Source organism: Ovis aries, chromosome 3 (assembly GCF_016772045.2).
Source record: "Ovis aries strain OAR_USU_Benz2616 breed Rambouillet chromosome 3, ARS-UI_Ramb_v3.0, whole genome shotgun sequence".
NCBI classification, from domain to species: domain Eukaryota; kingdom Metazoa; phylum Chordata; class Mammalia; order Artiodactyla; family Bovidae; genus Ovis; species Ovis aries.
The window spans coordinates 182,526,548-182,554,023 of NC_056056.1; the positions used below are offsets into that span (position 1 = coordinate 182,526,548).

Consider the following 27,476-nt stretch of genomic DNA (forward strand, 5'->3'; position numbering starts at 1 on the left):
TGGACATGAGTTTGAGTAGGCTCCTGGAGTTGGTGATGAACGGGGAAGTCCGGCATGCTGCAATCCATGGGGTCGCAAAGAGTCAGACACAACTGAGCAACTGAACTGAATTTAAGTTTCCCTCTTTTAAAGGGATATGATAATAGCTAGCTCTGCATCACAAAGTATAAAATAAAATAATTTGAGTTCCTTAAAAGTAATCTTGCAGTTTAAGGTGTTAATCCATGTTGCTTTAAAAAGCCTTACCACCCACAGCAACAATGTTGAGTTAAGAATGTAAGCCAAACATTTAGCCTCCTTTCCCACATGGGTGGGACTCTTCCTTGCAGCATTACCTCCCTGATAGTCGGGGGTGGGGGTAGGGGCGAGAGAAGGAACAGTGAGACCTGAGTTGGGGACTACAGACGACCTGAGCAGGAACCTCAGGCAGACACTGAGAACTGAGTACTTAAGCCTCTCACAGCTTTTGATATGGATTCGTACAGAAGATTTTCCTTTCAGTGTCCAAGTTCTAGGCTTCTTCTGACATTGAAGTTAAAAATTAAGAGGCTGCCTGACCTTGTGCTATCTCTTGAGAAGAAATCAAGCCCCTGGAAACAGCTGTCTGCTGCTGCTGCTGCTAAGGCGCTTCAGTTGTGCAACCCCATAGACGGCAGCTCACTAAGCTCCTCCGTCCCTGTGATTCTCCAGGCAAGAATACTGGAGTGGGTTGCCATTTCCTTCTCCAATGCATGAAAGTGAAAAGTGAAAGTGAAGTCGCTCAAGTCGTGCCCTACTCTTAGCGACCCCATGGATTGCAGCCTACCAGGCTCCTCCGTCCATGGGGTTTTCCAGGCAAGAGTACTGGAGTGGGGTGCCATTGCCTTCTCCAAACAGCTGTGTACCTTTGCTCAACACCCCTGATCTTTAGGGTGATACTTACAAGCCTGTAGCTGTCTTCCCCAGGACCCCTTGAGGCCTGAAACATGTTTACTAGCCAGATTACTTGGCTCCAGGAAATAAAACGCATGTACAAAAATAATCTGGGATGGATTCTTACTTTTTTAGCTTTTTGACAACAACACTCTCCATTCTACCTCTCCCTCAAAATAACTTGCGAATACATTTAGTTAGACTCTAACAATTTATTGGGAAAGTATGTTGGTATGTTCTAGTTGTATTGGAAAGGGTCTACCTGTGTTATTTTATTACCAACATCTTTCACGAGTCTCTGAAGCCTAGAAGAGTTAATTTAGTATTTTATTTTTCCTCTAATTTCTAAAAGAATGCTATGTGACAGTAATTTTGGTTAACATTAGGAAATTAGAAATTACCTAAGTTTTAGAGATATTTGATTATTTTGATTAGTTTTTTGGCTTTTTTATTTTTATTTTTTTGTAAAGCAGTGGGAGATTACAAAAGAACTGATTAAAAAATGGGAAGCTTTTTAAGACATTTGAAGCTCAAAGAGTATTTTAAGATGTGCCCCAGTTAGAGTCTGACACAACTTAGCAACTAAACAACAACAAATTTACTTGAGAGTCCCTGTAGTCCCCACAGACCGGGGCAGGAAGGGCTTGTCTCCTGTGCAGCATTTGCAGGAACAGGCTATCTGTTAAACCCTAAACTAAGAACCAGTCACCAGTTCTTTTTTGGTGTGGAAGTGGATTCCCTCTCCTGCCTGACTCTCACATTGCCTAATGCCCCAGGCCCAGAGTTGGCATTTTTCAAACTGACCCATGTTTGTCTGAATACATTGACCCATTATATTTGTTGCCTCACCTACATTCTCTCAGGAAACTTCAGAGTTCCTGCCGTGGGTATTCCTCTTAACTTACAGAAACTGAACTTTTATAGTACAAACCATGTAAGCCAACTGAGTGATTTCCAAATTCTTTAGGATTGTAATAAACGTTTAGATTTTTGTGAAAATCTCCTCTCTCCTTTCTTCCCTTTCCTCAAAAAAAAAGTTTTAATTTTATTTTTAATTCAGCTTTTATTTTGAAAAGCTTGTGAAGGATGTTGCCAGAACTTGTGATCATTTGCCACATCCCAGGGTCATATTAACCTTGCCTTGTATTGCATGCTTGCTCAGTTGTGTCTGATTCTGCAACCCCATGGTCTCTAGCCTGCTAGGCTCTTCTGTCCATGGAACCTTCTGGCAAGAATACTGGAGTGGTTTGCCATTTCCTACTCCAGGGGATCTTCCCAAACCATGGATCGAACCCGCATCTCTTGCATCTCCTGCATTAGCAGGCAGATTCTTTACCATTTCGTCACCTGGGAAGCCCCATGTTAACCTAACACTGAAAAACACTAATATAAACCTAATACTTGTCACTGACTTTAGTTACTTAAATTTAAAATATACTATTGTTATATATTCTTGCCTGGAGAATCCCATGGACACAGGAGCCTGGCAGGCTACAGTCCATGGGGTCGCAAGAGTCGGTCACAACTTAGCAACTAAACCACCACCACCACTGATGGGCCCACTTATTTTGTTTGCTTTCAGGAAATCTTCACCGAACTAGCAGTGTTCCTGAATATGTCTACAATCTACACTTGGTTGAAAATGATTTTGCTGGTGTGCGTTCCCCTGTTACTAAAACCTATGACTTGCTAAAGGTAGGATACCAAAGACTAGAACCATAGTTATTAGAATACCAAGTAAACATTTTAAAACTTCTATGAGTTATTTTTTAATGTGTACCGTTCTCAAGTATTACCATTCCTAAATGTATTATAAGAAGATTGGTTTTGTGTGGACATCATGGAAAACTGGAAACTTTAAACAGTATCAAATCCTGGTGCGAATAACTAGACAACCAAGTCTTGTTAAAAACAGATTTTACCCAGAAAGGAGCCGACTTTCTCCATGTGATTTAGAGAAACCAACATCTTGTGTAATAGTCCTAGGATAATTGATCTTCAACAAAGATGAAAACTGATTCATGCCTCATTTAAATTTTATTTCTCTTTTGTGCAGACAGGCACAGCTCCCACTTACGAAGGTCGCCGGGGAAGAGGAGCTTCGCAGTACAGCTCCCAGAAGTCAGTGGAGGAAAGGTTCTTCAGGCAGCCTCTAAGGAGACTTGAGATTTCCCCAGACAGCAGCCCTGAGAGGGCTCGTTACGCACACAGCGAGCACCAGTACAGCCAGAGAAGCCAGGCCGGGCACACCTTGCGGCACCAAGAGAGCAGGAGGTCCACGCTTCTCGTGCCACCTCGCTACGCCCGCTCAGAAATTGTAGGTTTCAGCCACTCCGGGGCGGTGGGCAGACAGCGTCACTACGACACCTACAACAGGCGCTACCAGTACGGGTCTGTGAACGAAGCCGATCTTGACGGCACCCCTGTCCACCCGGTAGTGCTTACCTACCCCAGGCCTGGGACCAGCCACAGCCTGGGCAACCTCCTGGAGAAGGAGAACTACGTGACTGCGGGGCTCGCCGCGGGGCAGGTCAGGCCGGCGCCCATGCCGCCGGGCACGCAGGGCCGGGCAGAGCGGTCGTCCTGGCATCAGAGCTCCTTCCACAGCACCCGCACACTGAGGGAAGCCGAGGCGGGCGGGAGGAGGCCGCACATGACCGTGGGCCAGGTGGCGGCAGGAGGAAGTGGGGTCATGCTCGCCGCCGAGAGAAGCGCTTTCACCGAGGCCCAGTCTGGGTGAGTCCCCTTCTCAGTCTGCAGCGCTGCCAGTGCCAGCACATTCTGTTCCCACAGCCCTTAACTGCGTGAGCTGGCGCTTCTGGGGCTGCAGAGGAAGGCTTCCAGAGATAAGTGATTAAAACAATGGCTTCTCAGGCCGCTGCCTAATTGACAGATTAAGCCTATTTACCTCAGGGACAGGGGCCAAGCTACCTGCTTGTACGGGAGCTCTGCGGGGAAATGTGGCTTTTAGTCCATCTGTTTCAAATTAGATGATGGCTAAAGGGAGGCCTGACCCCTTGGTTATGTGAAAATCTGCTTTGAATGGAGCTAACTCCAAAGTAGACGAAGAAATGGATAATTACATGCATTTTTCACAATCATTCCTTGAAATAAAGGAAGGAAAAAGGCAAAAATGTTTATCCCAGTGTTAAAAGTGAACCACAAATGCTGTTTTGATAACACTACTGAAAAAGGAAGTGCTAATCAGAGGCAACTAATTTCTAAATGTCTCTTTTGCTTTGATATACCTGATAATTTTATTCAATATTATTTGACTCTAGTATAAGGGATTTATCCGAGTTTTTGTTTTGTAGTACTGAATAATTAAAATACTTGAAGTTTCAAAGTCATTCCTTTGCCTCTCCTGTTTACGTTATGGCTTGACTAATCTAGTTTTTGGAACTTTAACTTTCATTCAAGTTTAATGCTGGAGCACAAATTTCATAAACTGAGGAACTCACTAAGAGAAAAGTTGAGAAATGGATGGATGATTACATTTAGTAACTACTAAAATAATGATGTATCATTATGGTAAAACATTAAATATTTGACTTTTTTTAAACCTGTGAAGTTGGTTAATGGAAATTATTACCTTTAATCATCCCTTTAAGTGAAATTGTGCAGTATGCTCATTGATTAGGCACCGGTGAGAAAAGATTTTAGGGCTAATCTAATCTTGAAGCAAGAAATATTTTTTATAAAATAAAATTAATATGAGACATAACATTTCTTTAGAAAGTAGATCTTTGTCAATATGGACACACTTATAAAAAGAAAAATGCATGAAGTAATTATTTATGGAGGGAAAAGCTGATCAATTCTTTTAAATTGATAATTCAAGATGTATTGCTGCTGCTAAGTCACTTCAGTCATGTCCGACTCTGTGGGACCCCGTAGATGGCAGCCCACCAGGCTCCCCCGTCCCTGGGATTCTCCAGGCAAGAACACTGGAGTGGGTTGCCATTTCCTTCTCCAATGCATGAAAGTGAAAAGTGAAGGTGAAGTCGCTCAGTCGTGTCTGACTTAGCGACCCCATGGACTGCAGCCTACCAGGCTCCTCTGTCCATGGGATTTTCCAGGCAAGAGTACTGGAGTGGGGTGTCATTGCCTTCTCTGCAAGATGTATTAAATGCCTGCTATATTGTAAGATTTGTGCTTGGTCAGTTTTAATGAAATGATTCTAACAGTAACAGAACTATTGCTTCACCTTCTGCACAGCTGGCACTCTTCTCTTCTTCCATCTCTGTCCTCATGCTTCCACCACCTTGTCACTTCCCAGGCTGCACTCACTGCAGTATGACTTTAGTCCCCAACGTTTTTGAAATAGGCTCCCCGCAGATCTACCAAAGACTGCTCTAATGCTACATCTGAAGCAGACGCATAATTAGCACCTGTATTAGTCTGTGGGCAGCATTTAATAAACTGTGAAATTCTCTCTTCCCTAGGTTGTCGGGACACCAGCTTCTCCTGGTTTCTTCTAGCCATGCCTTAGTCTTCCCTGCAGGGACTTCTTTGCATGCCCAAGGAAGTCATCTTCATCAGCCCTTCTGTTTTGGTCTTGGTGCTCTTCTAAAGAGGCCCTGCATACTGCACTCACATCCTGTGATTCCCAATGTTGCATTTTCATCTCTGTCCTCTATCCTCAACTCTAAATTTGTGTGTATTTCTAACAACCTCATGGACTCAGTATGTTCAAAATTGAATTTATCAGCTCTTCCCTGCCTTCTATTCCTGACCATCTCCTCATACTAAAGTCCTGTCATTTACAAACCTGGGAGTCATTCTTGTCTTTTCCCTTCATAGTCACATATCACCAAGCTATTATTTTTAACTCCTTAATGGGTCATAAATTTTTACCCTCTTTCTGTCTCTATTGCATAGGTCTCTCTGCCTCTGGTCTTTCTCTCAACCATTCTCTAAAACTGTTAGATTGATCTTCGAAACTCTGATGATTCCTCTCCACAACTTATAATCTTCCCATAATTCCACCAAACCTTTGTGCTTTTTAGCATGGCACACAAGGCCCATGTTTCCACCTCTGCTTACACTCTAGTCTGATTTCTTTCTACTCTTTTTCACCCTTCATCATCACCATCCCCCAAAACACGCCTGAACACTCAAACCACCTTGAACCTCTTGCTTTTTTTGTTGTTGTTCAGTTGCTAAGTTGTGTCCGACTATTTGCAACCCCATGGACTACAGCATGCCAGGCTTCCGTGCCCTTCACTATCTCCCAGGGTTTGCTCTAACTCATGTCCATTAAGTCAGTGATGCCATTCTACCATCTTATCCTCTATCTCCCTCCTTCTCCTCCTGCCATCAATCTTTCCCACCTTCAGGGTCTTTTCCAATGAGATGGCTCTTCACATCGGGTGGCTGAAGTATTGAAGCTTCAGCTTCAGCATCTGTCCTTCCAGTGAATATTCAGGGTAGATTTCCTTAAGGGTTGACTGGTTTGATCCTCCTTGCTGACCAAGAGACTCTCAGGAGTCTCTTGACTCTTGACTCTCTTAGCACCACAGTTCGAAAGCATCATTTCTTTGGCACTCAGCCTTCTTTATGGTCCAACTCTCACATCATATATGACTACTGGAAAACCATAGATTTGACTATATGGACCTTTGTCAGCAAATGGATGTCCCTGCTTTTTAATACACTGTCTAGGATTGTGATAGCTTTTCTTCCAGGGAGGAAGCATCTTTTAATTTCATGGCTGCAGTCACGGTGATTTTGGAGCCAAAAAATGAAATCTGTCTCTGCTTCCATTTTTTTTCCCTTCTATTTGCAATGAAGTGATTGGACCAGATGCCACAATCTTAGTTTTTTGAATGTTGAGTTTTAAGCCAACTTTTTCACTCTCCTCTTTCACTTTCATCAAGAGGCTCTTTAGTTCTTTTGTGCTTTCTGCCATTAGAGTGGTATCAACTGCATTTCTGAGCTTACTGATTTTTCTCCCTACAGTCTTGATTCCAGCTTGTGATTCATCCAGCTCAGCATTTCTCATGATGTACTCTGCATATAAGTTAAATAAGCAGGGTGACAATATACAGCCTTGATGTATATTCCCAATTTTGAACCAGTCCATTGTTCCATGTCCAGTTCTAACTGTTGCTTCTTGACCTGCATACAGGTTTCTCAGGAGACAGGTAAGGTGGTCTGTTATTCCCATCTCTTGAATAATTTTCCACAGTTTGTGGTGATCCACACAAAGCCTTTAGCACAGTCAATGAAGTAGAAGTAGATGTGTTTTGAAACTCTCTTGCTTTTTCTATGGTCCAACAGATGTTGGCAATTTGTTCTCTGGTTCCTCTGCCTTTTCTAAATCCAGCTTTTATATATGGAAATTCTCTGTTCATGTATTATTGAAGCCTAACTTGAAGGATTTTGAGCATTACCTTGCTAGCATGTGAAATCAGCAGAATTGTATAGTAGTTTGAACATTCTTTGGCATTGCCTTTCTTTGGGATGAAAAGTATTGATTCACTTATTTTATTTCTTTTTATCTTTGTGCCTTTTTTCTTTCCTTCCTTTCTTTCCCTCTTTCTTCCTTCTTTTCTTATCTACCTACCTGATCTATTTATTCCCAGCAGCTATTTTTTGGCTGGCTAATCATGACTCTAGATTTACCTCAGTTACCACCTGACCACTTACCTCGGCAACTAGGTGCTCCAGATAGTTGCACTGTGTGGGTGTCTGTACTACAGAATAATACATTGTGGTTATTCATTTACCTGTCTGCTCTCTCTCTAATTTTGAGTTATAGTTTTAATAGAGAAAATTTTATTACAATAATTAATCATGTTCCAAGAATAAGAGAAATACTTGGGATCAAGAAATTTAAAATAAAGGGCAAGAAATCTATTCTTGATGATTCCCAAAGTTGCCATCCTAGAGAACAGAAATCAGAGAAATGACCACTTCTTGAATATGTTGCTATGTATGGAAAGGAAAGGGGGTCAGGGATATTTCCTATAATGATCAAGGTGGCATCCATATCTGGTTCTCTTCCTCCTTTGATCTGTCCCATGGCTCATTTCAGTTCCCCAGGCTGCCCCCTGAGTACACATGCTCTGCTTTCCTATGCCTTGCAGTGTCTCACATTTCAAGCTCTATCCAGTGCCTATATATGGAATTCAATTTTTTCACAAAGTCCCACATGTGAAGAAGTGTTCTTTCACATTTGTGGAACATTCCTTATAGAATAGGAATAAAACTATACTCTCTAAAACTGTAATCCTGCATAATGACAGAAGACATTAAACCATGGGTCTTTGTTTCTAAAAGAAGAATGGCTGACCAGTTTCTAATGTAGCTGAAAATCAAAACACTGGAGTAGAAGATAGATAGTAGCTGCTCTAAATCAGACTATTGAAAAAGATTTAAGAAATGACTAAGTAAAACACTGTAATCAGTTTCATGAAAATATTATTTCTGTACATATGACGGACTGGTGGTTCAGCAAATGAATATTAGGTTGCTTCGCCATACCCAGCACTTCAGTAAGCACCATAGAGATAAAAAGTTAATGAGATATATGAAGGTCTAGAGAAGATCTGTGGAAGAAGGCAATGGCACCCCACTGCAGTACTCTTGCCTAGAGATTCCCATGGACTGAGGAGCCTGGTGGGCTGCAGTCCATGGGGGCACGAAGAGTCGGACACAACTGAGCGACTTCCCTTTTACTTTTCACTTTCATGCATTGGAGAAGGAAATGGCAACCCACTCCAGTGTTCTTGCCTGGAGAATCCTAGGGATGGGGGAGCCTGGTGGGCTGCTGTCTATGGGGTCACACAGAGTCGGACACAACTGAAGTGACTTAGCAGCAGCAGAGAAGATCTGTAAAGAAGAAAATAAGGCACATCAAGTGCTAGATTGTACTAGTGTCTATAGGAATTCAAAGAACAAAAGAATGATGCTTTTGCATTAGCTCAGTTCAGTTGCTCAGTCATGTCCGACTCTTTGCGACCCCATGAATCGCAGCATGCCAGGCCTCCCTGTCTATCACCAACTCCTGGAGTTCACTCAGACTCACATCCATCGAGTCAGTGATGCCATCCAGCCATCTCATCCTCTGTCGTCCTCTTCTTCTCCTGCCCCCAATCCCTCCCAGCATCAGAGTCTTTTCCAATGAGTCAACTCTTCACATGAGGAGGCCAAAGTACTGGAGTTTCAGCTTTAGCATCATTCCTTCCAAAGAAATCTCAGGGTTGATCTTCAGAATGGACTGGTTGGATCTCCTTGTAGCCCAAGGGACTCTCAAAAGTCTTCTCCAACACCACAGTTCAAAAGCACCAATTCTTTGGTGCTCAGCTTTCTTCACAGTCTAACTCTCACATCCATACATGACCACAGGAAAACCATAGCCTTGACTAGATGGACCTTTGTTGGCAAAGTAATATCTCTGCTTTTGAATATGCTATCTAGGTTGGTCATAACTTTTTTTCCAAGGAGTAAGAGTCTTTTAATTTCATGGCTGCAGTCATCATCTGCAGTGATTTTGGAGCCCTGCAAAATAAAGTCTGACACTGTTTCCACTGTTTCCCCATCTATTTCCCATGAAGTGATGGCACCAGATGCCATGATCTTCGTTTTCTGAATGTTGAGTTTAAGCCAACTTTTTCGCTCTCCTCTTTCACTTTCATCAAGAGGCTTTTTAGTTCCTCTTCACTTTCTGCCATAAGGGTGGTGTCATCTGCATATCTGAGGTTATTGATATTTCTCCCAGCAATCTTGATTCCAGCTTTTGTTTCTTCCAGCCCAGCGTTTCTCATGATGTACTCTGCATAGAAGTTAAATAAGCAGGGTGACAATATACAGCCTTGACGTACTCCTTTCCCTATTTGGAGCCAGTCTGTTGTTCCATGTCCAGTTCTAACTGTTGCTTCCTGACCTGCATACAGATTTCTCAAGAGGCAGGTCAGGTGGTCTGGTATTCCTATGTCTCTCAGAATTTTCCACAGTTTATTGTGATCCACACAGTCAAATACAGCTTTGGCATAGTCAATAAAGCAGAAATAGATGTTTTTCTGGAACTCTCTTGCTTTTTCGATGATCCAGCGGATGTTGGCAATTTGATCTCTGGTTCCTCTGCCTTTTCTAAAACCAGCTTGAACATCTGGAAGTTCACGGTTCACGTATTGCTGAAGTCTGGCTTGGAGAATTTTGACCATTACTTTACTATCATGTGAGATGAGTGCAATTGTGTGGTAGTTTGAGCATTCTTTGGCATTGCCTTTCTTTGGAATTGGAATGAAAACTGACCTTTTCCAGTCCTGTGACCACTGCTGAGTTTTCAAAAGTTGCTGGCATATTGATTGCAGCACTTTCACAGCATCATCTTTCAGGATTTGAAACAGCTCAACTGGAATTCCATCACCTCCACTAATTTTGTTTGTAGTGATGCTTTCTAAGGCCCACTTGACTTCACATTCCAGGATATCTGGCTCTAGATGAGTGATCACACCATCGTGATTATCTGGGTTGTGAAGATCTTTTTTGTACAGTTCTTCTGTGTATTCTTGCCAGCTCTTCTTAATATCTTCTGCTTCTGTTAGGTCCATACCATTTCTGTCCTTTATTGAGCCCATCTTTGCATGAAATATTCCCTTGGTATCTCTAATTTTCTTGAAGAGATCTCTAGTCTTTCCCATTCTGTTCTTTTCCTCTATTTCTTTGCATTGATCACTGAAGAAGGCTTTCTTATCTCTTCTTGCTATTCTCTGGAACTCTGCATTCAGATGCTGGTATCTTTCCTTTTCTCCTTTGCTTTTTGCCTCTCTTCTTTTCACAGCTCTTTGCATTAAGAGAGGGAGACAAAGGTGAGTGACTGTGTCTCTGGTTTGATCGCCAGTGAAGTTTGTCATGTAGAGCAGCACAGAACAGAAAAGATGTCATATTAACTTCCCTTCACATCCTCTTAGTTACCTGCTTCTTTAGTTCTTTGATTATTCAGGCCTCTTTCAACTATATCTTTCTTTCTATTTTTAACAGCCCAGTTCACAACTTCATTGCTTCAGCTAAGACTTTTGTAATGCCCTCAAAACTGTCTCTAGAAACTCATATCCACTCTAAAGTCACCTTTATGAAGCAGTGCTTTCATCACACCTAAAATCTTTGTGAGGTAGGAGGGTTTGCATTTCCTAAGCATCTGACAACACGAGGGAGCTCTTCATTCATCATTTGGTGTTTGCTTGACCTTCAGAGCTGTTCTGATATCTGTGAACCATCCTGGGGTAGGGCTGTGTTGTTATTGTCAGGAATATGGTTGCTGAGGGATTGCATACCAAAAAAAAAGGTACATGTTTTTAATTTTTTCCTATAATTACTCATATTCTGACCAATACTTTACACTGCTTCCTGTTTACATTTTTATGATGAAGGTATTGACATCATATTAACATATTAACTAAAGTGGTTCGAAAGACTCACTATTGGAGAATACATTCAGTGGATAATGGAACCCAGGAACAACTGCTTGTCCTGATCCTTCCCTTCCCAACCCTTTCTCCCAAGCCACATTTCTATAGGCTTCAAGAAATGTTTTATAAGTGAGCAGAAAGGGAAGGAGGAGGGAAGAAAGGGAGGCAGAGAAGAAAGTAAGGAGGAAGAGAGAGATTGAAGGAAACCAAAAAGGAGCCTGCAGGGCCTTGCCTGGGTACAAAATTCCCTCCATGTCCCCCGTTTCTTGTTTGAAGAAAGGCTTTAGTCTCCTAGGCTTTCTCTAAGACCCAAAGAGCAAGAGCTTAAGCAGTTAATGATTATAACATGAGTCACAGGACTCCTGGTTCACCCTGAGGACTATAGATAACAATCTGACATGTATCTTAGAGTTGTTTTGCAGAAATTAGGATCCCTAATCATGGTGGATGGTGACTACATGCTCACCACCAGCACCTTGACCCCATACTGGTTGGAACCAGAAGGCTGCATGTTAAGATTCCTGAAACATAATTCTGTTACCCCACTAGGAATCAATCAGAAGAATATCCACAAACTCACTAGGCACCTTGCAACCGTCACCCCTAGTTTTCCTTTTAAATATCCTGTCCTGACAGCCATCCTGTTTTTTGAGCGTGAGCTGCCCTTTCTCCTTGCTGGGTGTCCTATAACAAACACTGTACTTTCCTTCAGCACAGCCCAGTGTCATTAGATTAGCTTCGCTGAGTGTTGGGTGAGCAGACTCCAGTTCCACTGGGTAAAGAGAGAATGGAGGAGGAAAGGAATAGCTTTAGCTGGGGATAAGAATACAGAAGGGATGATATTTGAATTGAGTCTTGAAGAATGATAAGAAATAGGTAGAAGGGTGGGTTTCCTAGAAACATCAGAGAGAGTGGCTTGTGAAGGGCATGCAGCATTTAGAGAAGGATTAAAAGTCAGGTGTGATTGGAGGAAGAGTTAGTCCATCAGGGGAGGGAGAGGAGATGGGGTGGAGGATGGCAAGAGAGGGAGCCAGACTGAGGTCAGAACATATGCTGTGCTATATGGTTAGACTTTACAGACAGTAACACAACAGAAAATTGATGCCCTGACAGCTGTGGCAGACGTTCTTGTTGAGGAAGTCTTTGTTCTGTTTGGGAATTGTTTTTAGTGATAAATTAAAGTAGCATTAGGTTGGCTGGCAGTGAATGAAGAACTTCTTTGTGAATCATGTTCAGGAAAATAAAGGATTAGAGTAATGGAATTATTTGTTGGTTGGGAAATTTTGGTTTGGATGGGAAATTTTGTTGGGAAATTCAAACTTTCTTGAGTCATTTATGACTTATGAAATGGATTAATGGCTAAATCTTAAAAAAGAAGTATTAAACAGAAAGCTATTCTTAGCTTATGAATGCTGTCTCATCAACTTAAACACCTATAGTGGTAGATGGTGAAAGACTTAAAATTTTTTTGACTTTTTATTTCCCTGTAATTGGAGTCCATGCCTGTGAAATATTTCCATCTTTTTAAAAGGGAGTTTATGTTAAATAAAAGTGATTCAGATTCTAGTTTTAAAGGTAATAGCCTACATTTTTAGCAATTAAATTGACTCCTGAGGCATAAAAGTTTAAAATATGAGATCATTATATAATTCTCAGTATAGATGCCAGAACTGCTTCATTTTTAATACCCTTATACTCATGAGGTAACACTTCTATGTTTGGACATGTGTTTCAGAAGCAGTGGGAATTAGTTTTTAGTCATGAAGCCTGTTACTCTTATCCTCTCACCTGTGCCACACCCATTCACACAGACATGCCACTCACAACATGAAAATCCTCCCCTCAGTGCATAGGTGCATGTATTGGTGGGTTAGCCTGATATAAGAGAGAATTTCTTCACAGTGCTTGCTAGCAGATGCTGGAAAATACCTTCCCATAATGTCTTAGAAGTCTCTGTTAACTGAAATGAATCAGTTGTGATCCTCCTTGACACCGAAGAGAACCCTAGGTCACTTTTAAGGCATGACTTTAGCCACAGTCCTAAGGTGGTGCCATCCTCAGTGGGTTTCTCTGAGGTGATACTTTGTTGTTGTTATTCAGCCGCTAAGTCATGTCAGACTCTCTGTGGCCCCATGGACTGCAGTATGCCAGGCTTCCTTGTTCTTCAGTATCTCCTGGAGTTTGCTCAAATTCATGTCCATTGAATCAGTGATGCTGTCCTAACCATCTCATTCTCTGCCCCCCTCTTCTTTTGCCTTCAATCTTTTCCAGCATCAGGGTCTTTTCTATGAGTGGGCTTTTCCAATCAGGTGGTCACAGTATTAGGGCTTCAGCTTTAGCGTCAGTCCTTCCAATGAATATTCAAGTTTGATTTTCTTTGGAATTGACTCATTTGATCTCCTTGCAGTCCAAGGGACTCTCAAGAGTCTTATTCAGCACCACAGTTCAAAAGCAACAATTCTTTGGCACTCAGCCTTCTTTATGGTCCAACTCTCACATCCTTATATGACTGCTGGAAAAACCATAGCTTTGACTGTACGGACCTTTGTAGGCAAAGTAATGCCTCTGCTTTTTAATATGCTGTCTAAGTTTGTCATAGCTTTCCTTCCAAGGAGCAAGCATCTTTAAAATAAATAAATAAAATTTTAAAAATAAAAAAGGAAGTACAAATACACCTTGGTAATAGGCTGCCTAAACTTAGTCACCCTCCAGGGAGAAATAAAATGGGAAGGAGAATTAATGCCACTCTTGTGAGGCATTTGGGAGTTATTGTTTTATTCATAGCAATTTTATTTATTCTCTATAAATTATCTTCTCAGTATCAAACTATATCAGATTTTATCAATACTGTGTGCATTTGCAATTAGTCGAGGACAAAGTATGTTACTTAGACTGTACCTGGATGTCATTACAATGGTAACAGGATGTTTATTAAATTGTATTTAAAAGGGGCTTTTTATTAATATTATTCCATTTAATCATTATCTTTCCTGTTGGATTCTGTCATAACTTATTCTAACCAAACAAACTCAGTTTTCCTGGCTTATACTGTTTATATACTACTGTATTCATTAAATAGTAGCACTTTTAGAATGCTTCTTTTAAAACTTATTCTCAGATGTAATAACAGATTTTAAGCAGCTGTGAGAAAAATATAATAATTTTGAGGGAAGGTATTTAACTTTCAGGTATGAGATTACCAAGGTAGGGATAATTTTTAATTTCTGTTACCAAATTCCTTTTAAATTTCATGTCAGATACATTTATATTTCATGTGAGACATATATGTATCTTAAATAGAGAGAAATTTCTTCTCAATTCAGTAGTGTCCTCAGAAGCTAGTCTAACCAGAAGTGGAGTGTTTCTGCTGCTGGATTCCTATACGTTCTGACCTCAGAAGCTAATTTTTCTTTTGCCTGAACAGGAGCCAAGGCTCAGATGTTCTAGGTGCTTCCTGATATTAGGCAGGTTATCCCCTGGAGGATCAAGTTGACAGGCAGGAGGGAGCAGGTTTGGAATCTTGCTGAATCTGTGATTGTTTGTCTAGGAATGTAGACACCGGGATGACTCTGGAGCGAGCAGTGAGTATGCTTGAGGCAGACCACACGCCACCGTCCAAGATTCCTATTGCAGCTACTTTCATACAGCATGAGTGTTTCCAGAAATCTGAAGCACGGAAAAGGGTGAGTGTATCATCTCAAGTCTGGTGCAAAGCAAGCATACTTTCACATCTATTATGGTGATCCTGCAAACTGAAACCAAATTTAATTTAATATTTGAAATTATTGAATTTTGGGCTTCTCAGGTGAATCAGCTGGTAAAGAATCCGCCTGTAACGTGGGAAACCTGGGTTTGAACCCTGGGTTGGGAAGAGCCCCTGGAGAAGGGAACGGCTACCCACTCCAGTATTCTGGCCTGGAGAATTCCGTGGACCGTACAGTCCACGGGGTCCCAAAGAGTCGGACACAACTGAGTGACTTTAACTTTCATTTTTTTCATGTCAATCATAGCTTATTTTTAAAATTGATTAAATAATTAAAAATAATCTTTTATTGAGACCTTTTAATCTAAAAGGAAATATACACTGATTACCAAAAATATTTTCTGCAATCCAGAAAATTAGAGCATAAATGACTACATGTACCTCTCCCTTCTTTGTCTGACCTTTCCCTTTAGAACCATCTCCAGAGATAATTGTTTATAGCAGTCTGTGTATTTTCAGGTTGTTTTGAGAGAAGAGGAGAGAGAGAGAAAATGAGTGTACATTTTAGGCTATTGTTTTCTATATTTAAAAAATATATTAAATGTGAGCAATGTGTTCTAAGTTTTTATTTTCCTTAAACAGTTTCTTTAACATTACAACAATGACTCAATGAATAGCTTTATGCATATATCTTTTGGCATTTCTACCAGTGTTGCTATAGGACAGATCCTCTAAGATGGAATCAATAGGTCACTTTGTTTTAAATGATATGTTTGTAGGGGGGAAAAAATCACAGTTTAAAAAGGTACGCAGTGAATAGAAGTTTTTCTCCTACTCCAAACCCCAGTCTAGGCCTCCATCTCCCTCTTTTTCTCTCAACCTCCCATTCTCTGTCCTCCTCCTCCCCTCCTTCTCTCTTTGTCTCTCACATCAATTTTAAGGTACCTTTCCAGAGATAGTTTATGCATGTAGAAGCAGTTATTGGATGGGTTGATTGAATATCCTTTCTGTTTTAAAATAAAATCACAAATGGTAACAGGTTACTTACAATACTCAGTACTTTGTTTTAATTTAACACTGTATCTTGGAAATCTTTCAGTATATATTACCCCTACCTTCATTCTTTAAAACTGCTACCTACATAGATTTTTTTAAATTTATTTCTTTTTAATTGGAGAATAATTACTTTACAATATTGTGTTGGCTTCTGCTATACATCAACGTGAATCAGCCGTAAGTGTACCTATGTCCTCTCCCTCTTAAACATGCTTCCCACCCCATCCCACCCTTCTAGGTTGTCACAGAGCACTGGATTTGAGCTCCTTGTGTATTTTACCTATGGTCGTGTATATGTTTCAGCGTTAACTCTCAATTCATCCCACCCTCACCCTCCTCAACTGTGTCCTCAAGTCTGTTTTTTATGTCTGTGTCTCCTTTGAAGTGAAGTGAAGTGAAGTCTCTCAGTCGTGTCCGACTCTTTGCGACCCCATGGACTGTAGCCTACCAGGCTCCTCCCTCCATGGGATTCTCCAGACAAGAGTACTGGAGTGGGTTGCCATTTCCTTCTCCAGGGGATCTTCCCGACCCAGGGATCAAACCCGGGTCTCCTGCATTCCAGGCAGACGCTTTAACCTCTGAGCCATGCAGGTCAGGAAGCTGCCCTGCAAATAGGTTCATCAGTCCCATCTTTCTAGATTCCATGTGTGTGTGTGTGTGTGTGTGTGTGTGTGTGTGTGTATTAATTAAAACCGCTACATAGATTTCTCTTGTATAAATGCACTAATTTTGTCTGTTCTGTTTTTTAACAGTTTTGTTAAGGTTAAAAATGACAAAATTTTTGATACATGTTTTGATACAGTGAAACCATCATTACAATCAATACAGTGAGCAAATTCATTACCTCCAAAGTTTCCTTGTGCCCCTTGGTAATCAGTACATCCTACCCCTCCACGACCCACTTCCCATCCCCAGGCAGTCAATGATCTGCTTTCTGTTACTATAGATTAGTTTAATTTTCTAGAATTGTATAGAAATGGTATCATAGAGTAAATACGCTTTTTTTTTTGTCTGAATTCTTTTACTCAGCTTAAATCTTTTACGGTTGTGTGTATCAAAAGGCGTGGGTATGTGTGTATGTGTGTGTGGCTGAGTAGTACTTTGTTTTGTGGTTACCATAATGTGTTTATCCACTTACCTGTCGATGGGCATTTGAGTTTTGGCTATTACAAATAAAGCTGCTATGAACATATGTTTACAAACAAATGTTTTTATTTCTCTGAGGTAAATACCTTGAAGTAGAATACCTGGATAATATTGTAGTTGTTCGACTTTTTAAGGATTTGCCAAACTGTTTTACAAAGTAACTATACCATTTTACATTCCCATTAGTGATGTATGAGAGTTCTGGTTCCTCTATGTCCTAACACTTGATATGGTCAGTCTTAATTAGAGGCAAAATGTACTAGTTTTTCATTGTGGTTTTAATTTGCATTTTCCTAATGACTAACGTTGAGCATCTTTTCATTTGCTTGTTATCTATATATTGATACCTTCTTTGGTGAAATGTGTTTTCAGATCTTTTGCCTGTTTTTTTATTTAGGTCTTCTGTTTTCTTATTATTAAATTTTGATATTTCTTTATAGATTCTGGATATAAGTCTTTTTTCATATGTATGATTTGGAAATATTTTCACTCAGTTGTGTTCTGTTTTTTCATTCTTTCAACAGTTTTAAATTTTGATGGAGTATAATTTATCAGTTTTTTCCTTGTGGATCACACTTCTCATGGTGTATCCAAGAAATCTTTCTGTTCTCAAAGGTCACAAAAATAATCTCCTATATTTTCTTCCAGAAGTTTTTTTAAGTATAAGACTTTATAGTTGAATAGTCCATTTGTGATTAATCTTTGTATGTATTGCAAGATGTTTACCAAAGTTCCTTTTGTTAAAACATGTATATCAATATATGCAATTGTTTAGGCAGGATTTGTCAAAAAGATTATCCTTTTGGTACTGAGTTATTTTTGTACTTCTCTTGAAAAGGAATTAATCATGTACATGAGTTTAATTCTGGACTATGCATTCTATCCCATTGACCCCTATCTTTATACAAATACCATACTGTCTCGATTACTATGGTTTTATATTAAGTCTTGAAATTAGGTACTGTTAGTCCTCTGACTTTGTTCTTTTTCAAATTGTTTTGGCTGTTCTAGGTTTTTTTGCAGTTCCATTTGAATTTTAGAAATAAACTTGTCAATTTCCATATTTTAAAACCAACTGTTGGGATTTTGTTTTGAGGTTGAATTGAATCTATAGATCAATCTGTGGAGAACTGACATCTAAACAAGTCTTCTGACCTCTGAACATGGCATATTTTGCCACTTATGTTGGTCTTTAGTTTGTCTCAGCAGTGTTTTTTGGTTTTTACTCTAGAGATCTTTCATGTCTTTTGTCAGATCTGCCCTTAAAGTCCCATATTTCTAGATGCTTTTATAAATGGTCATGGTTTTTTCATTTTAATTTTTGATAGTTTCATGATAGTAGATAGAAATTCAGTTCATCTGTTGATTTTGTATGTGTGTTATTACTAAATTTACTTATTAGCTCTTATAACATATTTGTAGATTCATCATATTTCTACATAGATCATACCAGCTACAAATAAAGACAGTTTTTTTACCTTCCCAGTCTTCTTTGATTTTGTGCTGGCTAGCACTTCCAGTACAGTGTTAAAGAGAAGAGTGGATGTGTTGCCCTGTTCCTGATCATAAGGGAAAGCATTCAGTTGTGCTTTCGTTCTTATGATTTTTACCTGTAAGGTTTTTTAGTTGTTTTTTTTTTTGAGGAATTTAATATGGGGGATTTTTGTTGCTTTTCTTTTCTTTTTTTGGAAGAAAGGGAAAGGCTTGTACTTTAATATTCTTAATAACAGTTTTTCCTGCTTTTTGTTTTGTCTTTTGTGTTTTTTTAATTGAGATATAATTGGCATATAACATATTAGTTTTAGACATACAATATAATGATACAATATATGAATGTATTGTACAGTGATCAGCACAATAAATCTGGTTACCATTCATCACCACACATAGTTATGAGATTATTTTTGTCATGAGAAGTTTTAAAATCTACTGTCTGGCAACTTTCAAGTATGCAGTACCATATTATTAGCTATAGTCATCAGGCTGTACATTACATCCCCAGAACTATTTTATGTTACAGCTGTAAATTTGTACATTTTGACCCCCTTCACCCAGTGTACCCTCCCTCAAACTCCCTCCCCAACCTCTGGCAACTGCCAACCTGTTCTCTGTATCTGTGATTTTGTCTTTGTTTTGTTCTGTTTGTTTCTTAGATTCCAGATGTGAGTGAGATCATAGGGTGTTTGTCTGTCTCTGACTTATTTCTCTTAACATACTGCCTTTAAGGTCCATCCATGTTGTTGCAGTGACAATAATTGCTTCCTTTTTATACCTGAATAATATTCTGTATATATATGGAATATATATGTGTATACACACATACACCACAACTCCTGTATCTACTCATTCATCAGTGGATACTTAGGTTGTTTCCATGTCTCTATAAATAATGTTGTAGTGAACATGGGGATTCATACATCTTTTTAAGTTAGTGTTTTTGTCTCCTTAGGATAAATACCTTTAATTAAAATTGCTGCATCATATGGTAGTTCTCAGTTCAGTTCAGTTCAGTTGCTCAGTTGTGTCCAGCTCTTTGAGACCCCATGAGCTGCAGCACGCCAGGCCTCCCTGTCCATCACCAACTTCTGGAGTTCACTCAAACTCACATCCATCGAGTCGGTGATGCCATCCAGGCATCTCATCCTCTGTCGTCCCCTTCTCCTCCTGCCCCCAATCCCTCCCAGCATCAGAGTCTTTTCCTTCGCATGAGGTGGCCAAAGCACTGGAGTCAACACTTCGCATGAGGTGGCCAAAGCACTGGAGTTTCAGTGGAGTTTTTCTGGAACTCTCTTGCTTTTTCCATGATCCAGTGGATGTTGGCAATTTGATCTCTGGTTCCTCGGCCTTTTCTAAAACCAGCTTGAACATCTGGAAGTTCACGGTTCATGTATTGCTGAAGCCTGGCTTGGAGAATTTTGAGCATTACTTTACTAGCATGTGAGATGAGTGCAATTGTGTGCTAGTTTGAGCATTCTTTGGCATTGCCTTTCTTTGGGATTGGAATGAAAACTGACCTTTTCCAGTCCTGTGGCCTCTGCTGAGTTTTCTAAATTTGCTGTTCTACTTTTCATTTTTTGAGGAACCTCCATACCATTTTCCAAAGTGTGCCAATTTACATTCCCACCAGTAGTGTACAGGGTTTCCTTTTCTCCACGCCCTTGCCAGTGCTGTTATTTCTTGTCTTTTGGTAGTAGCCATTCTAACAGGTGGGAGGTAATCATCTCATTTTGGTTTTGATTTGCATTTCCTTGAGGATGAGTGATGTTGAACATCATTTCATGTATTTTTTGGCCATCTGTCTGTTTTCTTTGGGAAAATGTCTATTATTGCCCTCCTCTCATTTTTTAATCAGGTTGTTTGGATGTTGACTTGTATGAATTATTTATATATTTTGTATATTAACCCCTTATCAGATGATTTGCAGTTATTTTCTGCCATTTATAGGATGCCTTTTTCATTTCTTTCAGATATTTTTTGGATGTGGGCCATTTATAAAGTTCTTAGTGAATCTGATTTAGTGCTTCTGTTTTATGGTTTAGTATTTTGACCACAAGGAATGTAGAATCTTAGTTCCCCAACCAGTGATCAAACCCATACCCTTTGCACTGGAACATGTAATCTTAACCACTGGACCACTATTTCTGCTTTCATTGCTTTTTTCTTCATGTGTCAAATCCAGAAAATCATCACCATTACCAAGGTCAAGGAGCTTATAGCCTATATTTTCAGGAGATTATAGTTTCAGGTCTTAACATTGAAGTCTTTAATCCATTTTCATTTGATTTGGGGGTATGGTATAAGATAGTTATATTAAACATGTTTGGAGCTAAGTTGTCCACCAGGAAGGGATAAGGAACAAACTTGTCAAGGGCTGCACTTGCTGCATATCTGTTTTCAACTCCTGTAGAGGACTAATTTTCCCAGGAGGTGCTAGCACATCTAGTACATCTTTTTTTTTTTTTTAATTTAATTTAATTTTTTTTAAATGATTTTCTAGGCTTACCTTTTTTTTTTTTGCATTTAAATGCATTGCTTTATTTAATTCTGACAGTAACCCTTATGAGAGCTCTTTCTTTTTTTTTTTTTTAATTTTAAAATCTTTAATTCTTACATGCGTTCCCAAACATGAACCCCCCTCCCACCTCCCTCCCCATAACATCTCTCTGGGTCATCCCCATGCACCAGCCCCAAGCATGCTGTATCCTGCGTCAGACATAGACTGGCGATTCAATTCTTACATGATAGTATACATGTTAGAATGCCATTCTCCCAAATCATCCCACCCTCTCCCTCTCCCTCTGAGTCCAAAAGTCCGTTATACACATCTGTGTCTTTTTTCCTGTCTTGCATACAGAGTTGTCATTGCCATCTTCCTAAATTCCATATATATGTGTTAATATACTGTATTGGTGTTTTTCTTTCTGGCTTACTTCACTCTGTATAATCGGCTCCAGTTTCATCCATCTCATCAGAACTGATTCAAATGAATTCTTTTTTACGGCTGAGTAATACTCCATTGTGTATATGTACCACAGCTTTCTTCACATCTGGTACATCTTAATTTGATCAGAGTAACCTGAGACATGGAGAACAGCTAATCTTACCTATTCCACAAGAAAACTTTTGCAACTTGCTATATTTGACTGGAGAATGGACATGTTGGGTTTTTAAAGTCATTCCTTTGGGTGCTCTTAGCATCATAAGGTGGTTGGAAGGGATTTTTCCAGTCCTTTACAACATGACCAGCAGTCACCCTTGAGGGGGAAAGAAATGGAAACACAAAATTAGATACTGTAGGACATGTTCATATACTTTTCGATGTCTATGAATGTTCAATAATTTGATTCAACAAGTTTTGTGTTTTCTGGTACTGAAATACATTTCTGAAATCTAGGAATAAATATATTGAATACTTGCACAAAAACTGTATTTCTTCAGAGGCACCTAAAAATATATTAACATAATTTTAGCTAAAATACAACTATTAAGTTCTTAAACTGCCTTCTAGATAGTAGCCTCCCAAGCTCCTCTGTCCATGGGGATTCTCCAGACAATAATGGAGTGGGTAGCCTATCCTTTCTCCAGGGGATCTTCCTGAACTAGGAATCGAACTGGGGTCTCCTACAAGGCAGGTGGGTTCTTTACCAGCTGAGCTACTGGGGAAGCCTGTTTCTATGTTTTCTACTACTATATATATACATATATATACAGGTGGATTCTTGATTCCAGCTTGTGCTTGTGAGATGAGTGCAATTGTGTGGTAGTTTGATCATTCTTTGGCATTGCCTTTCTTTGGGATTGGAATGAAAATTGGCCTTTTCCAGTTGTGCCCACTGCTGAGTTTTCCAAATTTGCTGGCACATTAAGTACAGCACTTTCACACCATCATCTTTTAGGATTTGAAATAGCTCAACTGGAATTCCATCACCTCCACTAGCTTTGTTCGTAATGATGCTTCCTAAGGCCCACTTGACTTTGCATTCCAGGATATCTGACTCTGATCTTGAAGATCTTTTTTATATAGTTCTTCTGTGTATTCTTGCCACCTCTTCTTAATATGTTCTGCTTGTTAGGTCCATGCTATTTCTGTCCTTTATTCTGCTCATCTTTGCATGACATGTTCCCTTGGTATCTCTAATTTTCTTGAAGAGATCTCTAGTCTTTCCCATTCTATTGTTTTCCTCTATTTCTTGGCATTGATTACTGAGGAAGGCTTTCTTATCTCTCCTTGCTATTCTTTGGAACTCTGCATTCAGATGGGTATATCTTTCCTTTTCTCCTTTGCCTTTTGCTTCTCTTCTTTTCACAGCTATTTGTAAGGCATCTTCAGACAATCATTTTGCCGTTTTGAATTTCTTTTTCTTGGGGATGGTCTTCACAAAGCTCCGTCCGTAGTTCTTCAGGCACTGTATCAGATCTAATCCCTTGAATCTATTTCTCCCTTCCACTGTATGATTGTAAGTGATTTAATTTAGGTCATACTTGAATGTTCTAGTGGTTTTCCCTACATTCTTCAATTTAAGTCTGAATTTGGCAATAAGGAGTTCATGATCTGAGCTACAGTCAGCTCCCAGCCTTGTATATATATACATGTGCATATGCATGCATATGTATTGGGCTTCCCAGATGGCTCAGTGGTAAAGAATTCACCTGCAGTGCAGGATACATGGGTTTAATCCCTGGGTTGGGAAGATATCCTGGAAAATGAAATGGCAACCCACTCTAGTATTCTCACCTGGGAAATCTCATGGACAGAAAAACCTGGCAGACTACAGTCCATGGGTTTGCAAAAGAGTCAGATGTGACTTAGCGACTAAACAATAAGATAGTGGTACAGTCACATTCTTTTGCGAGTGGCTGTGCAGCTTATGCAAAACCTTTTATTATGTATTCTTGGCTCCTTTGTTGTAAATCAATCAATTATAGTGTTTGTATTTACTTCTGGGCTCTCTAATCTGTTCCACTGATCTGTATCTCTGTGTTTATTTCCAATATCATACTCTTTTGATTATTATAGCTTTTTAGTATAGTTTGAAATCAGGGATGCATAATGACTTCAGCTTTGTCCTTTTTTCTCAAGAAAATGGACCTTTATCCATTAAGGGTGTTTTTTGTGGTTCTATATAAATGTTAGGATTGCTTGTTCTACTTCCATGAAAAGTACCATTGGAATTTTAATGGAGACTTCATTGAATCTGGAGATTGCTTTAGGTAGTATAGACATTTTAATGGTATTAATTCTTCCAATCTGTGATCATGGAATATTTTTCCATTTATTTATGTCTTCAGTTTCTTTCATCAGTGCCTTATAATTTTCAGTGTACAAATCTTTTATCTCTTGGTTAAATTTATTCCTAGGATTTTATTTTTTTTGGTACAATTGTAAATGAGATTGTCTTCTTAATTTCTCTTTCTGATAGTTTGTTATTAGTATATAGAAATGCAACTGATTTTTGTGTATTGATTTTGGATCCTACAACTTTTCTGAATTTGTTGATTAGTTCTAATAGTTTTCTGTGATGTCTTTAGGGTTTCCTATCTATATTATCGTGTAATCTGCAAATAGTGACAATTTTACTTCTTCCTTTCTAATTTGATGCCTTTTATTTCTTTGTATTGCCTAATTGCTCTGGCTAAGGCTTTCAATACTGTCTTGAATAGAAATGGTGAGAGTGGACATCCTTGTTGTTTCTGATCTTCAAGGAAAAGCTTTCAGTTTTTTACCATTAAGTTTGATGACTTCTCTGATAGCTCAGTTGGTAAAGAATCTGTCTGCAGGATACCCCACTTTGATTCCTGTATTGGGAAGATCCGCTGGAGAAGGGATCGGCAACCCACTCCAGCATTCTTGGGCTTTCCTTGTGGCTCAGCTTGTAAAGAATCCACCTGTAATGCAGGAGATCTGGGTTCAATCCCTGGGCTGGAACGACTACCCACTTCAGTATTCTGACCTGGAGAATTCTTTGGACTATATAGTCCATGGGGTCACGAAGAGTCAGACACAACTGAGTGACTTTTGCTTTCACTTTGATGTTACCTATGGGTGTAGACTTTTCATAAATCACCATATCAAGTTGAACAACTTCCCTTCTATCCCTAATTTAATAGATTTTATTTTTACTAAAGAGCTTTCCTGGTGGCTCAGATGGTAAGGAATCCTCCTGCAATGTAGAAGACCTGGGTTTGATCCCTGGGTTGGGAAGATCCTCTGGAGTAGGGCATGGCAATCCACTCTAGTATTTTTGCCAGGAGAATCCCCATGGACAGAGGAGCCTGGTGGGCTACAGTCCATGGGGTTGCAAAGAATTGGACATAACTGAGGGAGTAAGCACACACAAATTTTTACTAAGGAATGACTTGAGTTTTATCAAATACTTTATATACATCTATTGAAAGATTTCTGGGGTTTTTATTTTAATTTTGCTATTATGGTCTCTTACTATGATTTTTAAACTTATCCCATTCCTATGATAAAACTCACTTGGTCATGATGTACTGTCACTTTTTGTAGTTTTTAATTAGATTTATTAAAATTTTGTCAAGAAATTACACAGCTAATTTATAAATGATATTAATGTGTAGTTTTCTTATAGTATCTTTGTCCAGCTTTAGATTGAGGTTCTCCTAGCCTCATAGAATAAATTAGAAAACGACCTCTCCTCTTGAAGGAGTCTGATTGGACTTGGTACTCTTTCTTCCTTAAATGTTTGTTAGAATTCACCAATGGAACTGATTTTACCTTTAAGTCTTATTTGTGAGTTATTAACTATATGTTTAATTTCTTTAACTGATATGGGGCTATTTGGACAATCCATTTCTTCCTATTGAGCTTTGTTAGTTAATGTTATTCAAAGACCAAAATCTTTGTTCATTTTGTCTAAGTTGTTCTCTGCTCTTCATTTCTTTTTATAAATATCATCTGATGTCATTTCCCTTTCCCAGAAGAATTTTTTAAAACATTTACTATAGTACAAGTATTTTGATGATTAACTACTTTAGCTATTGTATATCTGAGAAAGAATTTCATTTTTGCTTTCATTTCATTTTACTAGCAACAAAACTCCTAATAACAGAATTTGAAACTTGTTGCTCTACTGGTCTGTCACTTGCATTGTTTCAAACAAGAAATCTCCTGTCCTCCTAATCGTTCTGTTATACGTGATGTGTCTCTCCCTGCCTACTCAAGTTGCTTTCAAGATTTTATCTTTCTCGTTGTTGTCGACAGTTTGTACGTTGGTGCAGTTATCCATAGGTTTCTTGTGCTTCAGTATCAGTTCAGTCACTCCGTTCAGTCCAACTCTTTATGACCATGAACCGCAGCTCGCCTGGCCTCCCTGTCCATCACCGACTCCCAGAGTTTACCCAAACTCATGTCCCATCGAGTTGGGGATGCCATCTAACCATCTCATCCTCTGTCATCCCCTTCTCCTCCTGCCCTCAATCATTCCCAACATCACAGTCTTTTCAAATGAGTCAGCTCTTCACATGAGGTGTCCAAAATATTGGAGTTTCAGCTTCAACATCAGTCCTTCCAGTGAACACCCAGGACTGATCTCCTTTAGGGTGGACTGGTTGGATCTCCTTGCAGTCCAAGGGACTCTCGGGAGTCTTCTCCAACACCACAGTTCAAAAGCATCAATTCTTCTGCGCTCAGCTTTCTTCACAGTCCAACTCTCACATCCATACATGATTACTGGAAAAACCATAGCCTTGACTAGATGGACCTTTGTTGGCAAAGTAATGTCTCTCCGTTTTCATATGCTGTCTAGGTTGGTCATAGAAAGAAAGAAAGTGAAGTTGCTCAATAGTGCCTGACTCTTTGCAACCCCATGGATAGTAGCCTGTACCAAGCTCCTCCATCCATGGGATTTTCAAGGCAAGAGTACTGGATTGGGTTGCCATTTCCTTCTCCAGGGAATCTTCCCAACCCAGAGATTGAACCCAGACCTCTCACATTGTAGACAGACGCTTTACCATCTGAGCCACCAGGGAAGTCCTGGTAGAAGGTTGGTCATAACTTTCCTTCAAAGGAGTCAGCGTCTTTTTGCTTCAGGGCTGCAGTCACCATCTGCAGTGATTTTGGAGCCCCCAAAATAAAGTCTGTCACTGTCGCCACTGTTTTCCCATCTATTTGCTATGAAGTGATGGGACCAGATGCCATGATCTTCGTTTTCTGAATGTTGAGCTTTAAGCCAACTTTTTCACTCTCCTCTTTCACTTTCATCAAGAGGCTCTTTAGTTCATCACTTTCTCCCATAAGGGTGGTGTCATCTGCATATCTGAGGTTATTGATATTTCCCCGGCAATCTTGATTCCAGCTTGTGCTTCTTCCGGCCCAGCATTTCTCATGATGTACTCTGCATAGAAGTTAAATCAGCAGAGTGACAATATACAGCCTTGACGTACTCCTTTTCCTATTTGGAACCAGTCTGTTGTTCCATGTCCAGTTCTAACTGTTGCTTCCTGACCTGCATACAGGTTTCTCAAGAGGCAGGTCAGGTGGTCTGATATTCCCATCTCTTTCAGAATTTTCAACAGTTTATTGTGATCCACACAGTCAAAGGCTTTGCCATAGTCAATAAAGCAGAAATAGATGTTTTTCTGGAACTCTCTTGCTTTTTCTGTGATCCAGCAAATGTTGGCAATTTGATCTCTGGTTCCCCTGCCTTTTCTAAAACCAGCTTGAACATCTGGAAGTTCACATTCACATATTGCTGAAGCCTGGCTTGGAGAATTTTGAG

The 27,476-nt window shown here is 39.6% G+C and overlaps 1 protein-coding gene across 1 annotated transcript in view; it reads left to right on the forward strand.

Moving 5' to 3' along the window:
- The window catches only part of PKP2 (plakophilin 2), a 97,109-nt gene that overhangs the window by 13,075 nt on the left and 56,558 nt on the right, over positions 1-27,476 (forward strand). Inside the window, exons 2-4 of the mRNA XM_012175044.5 lie at positions 2,495-2,607; positions 2,969-3,648; positions 14,878-15,013. Of these exons, the coding sequence (XP_012030434.1) occupies positions 2,495-2,607; positions 2,969-3,648; positions 14,878-15,013 (929 nt within the window). The remainder of the gene's footprint in view (positions 1-2,494; positions 2,608-2,968; positions 3,649-14,877; positions 15,014-27,476) is intronic.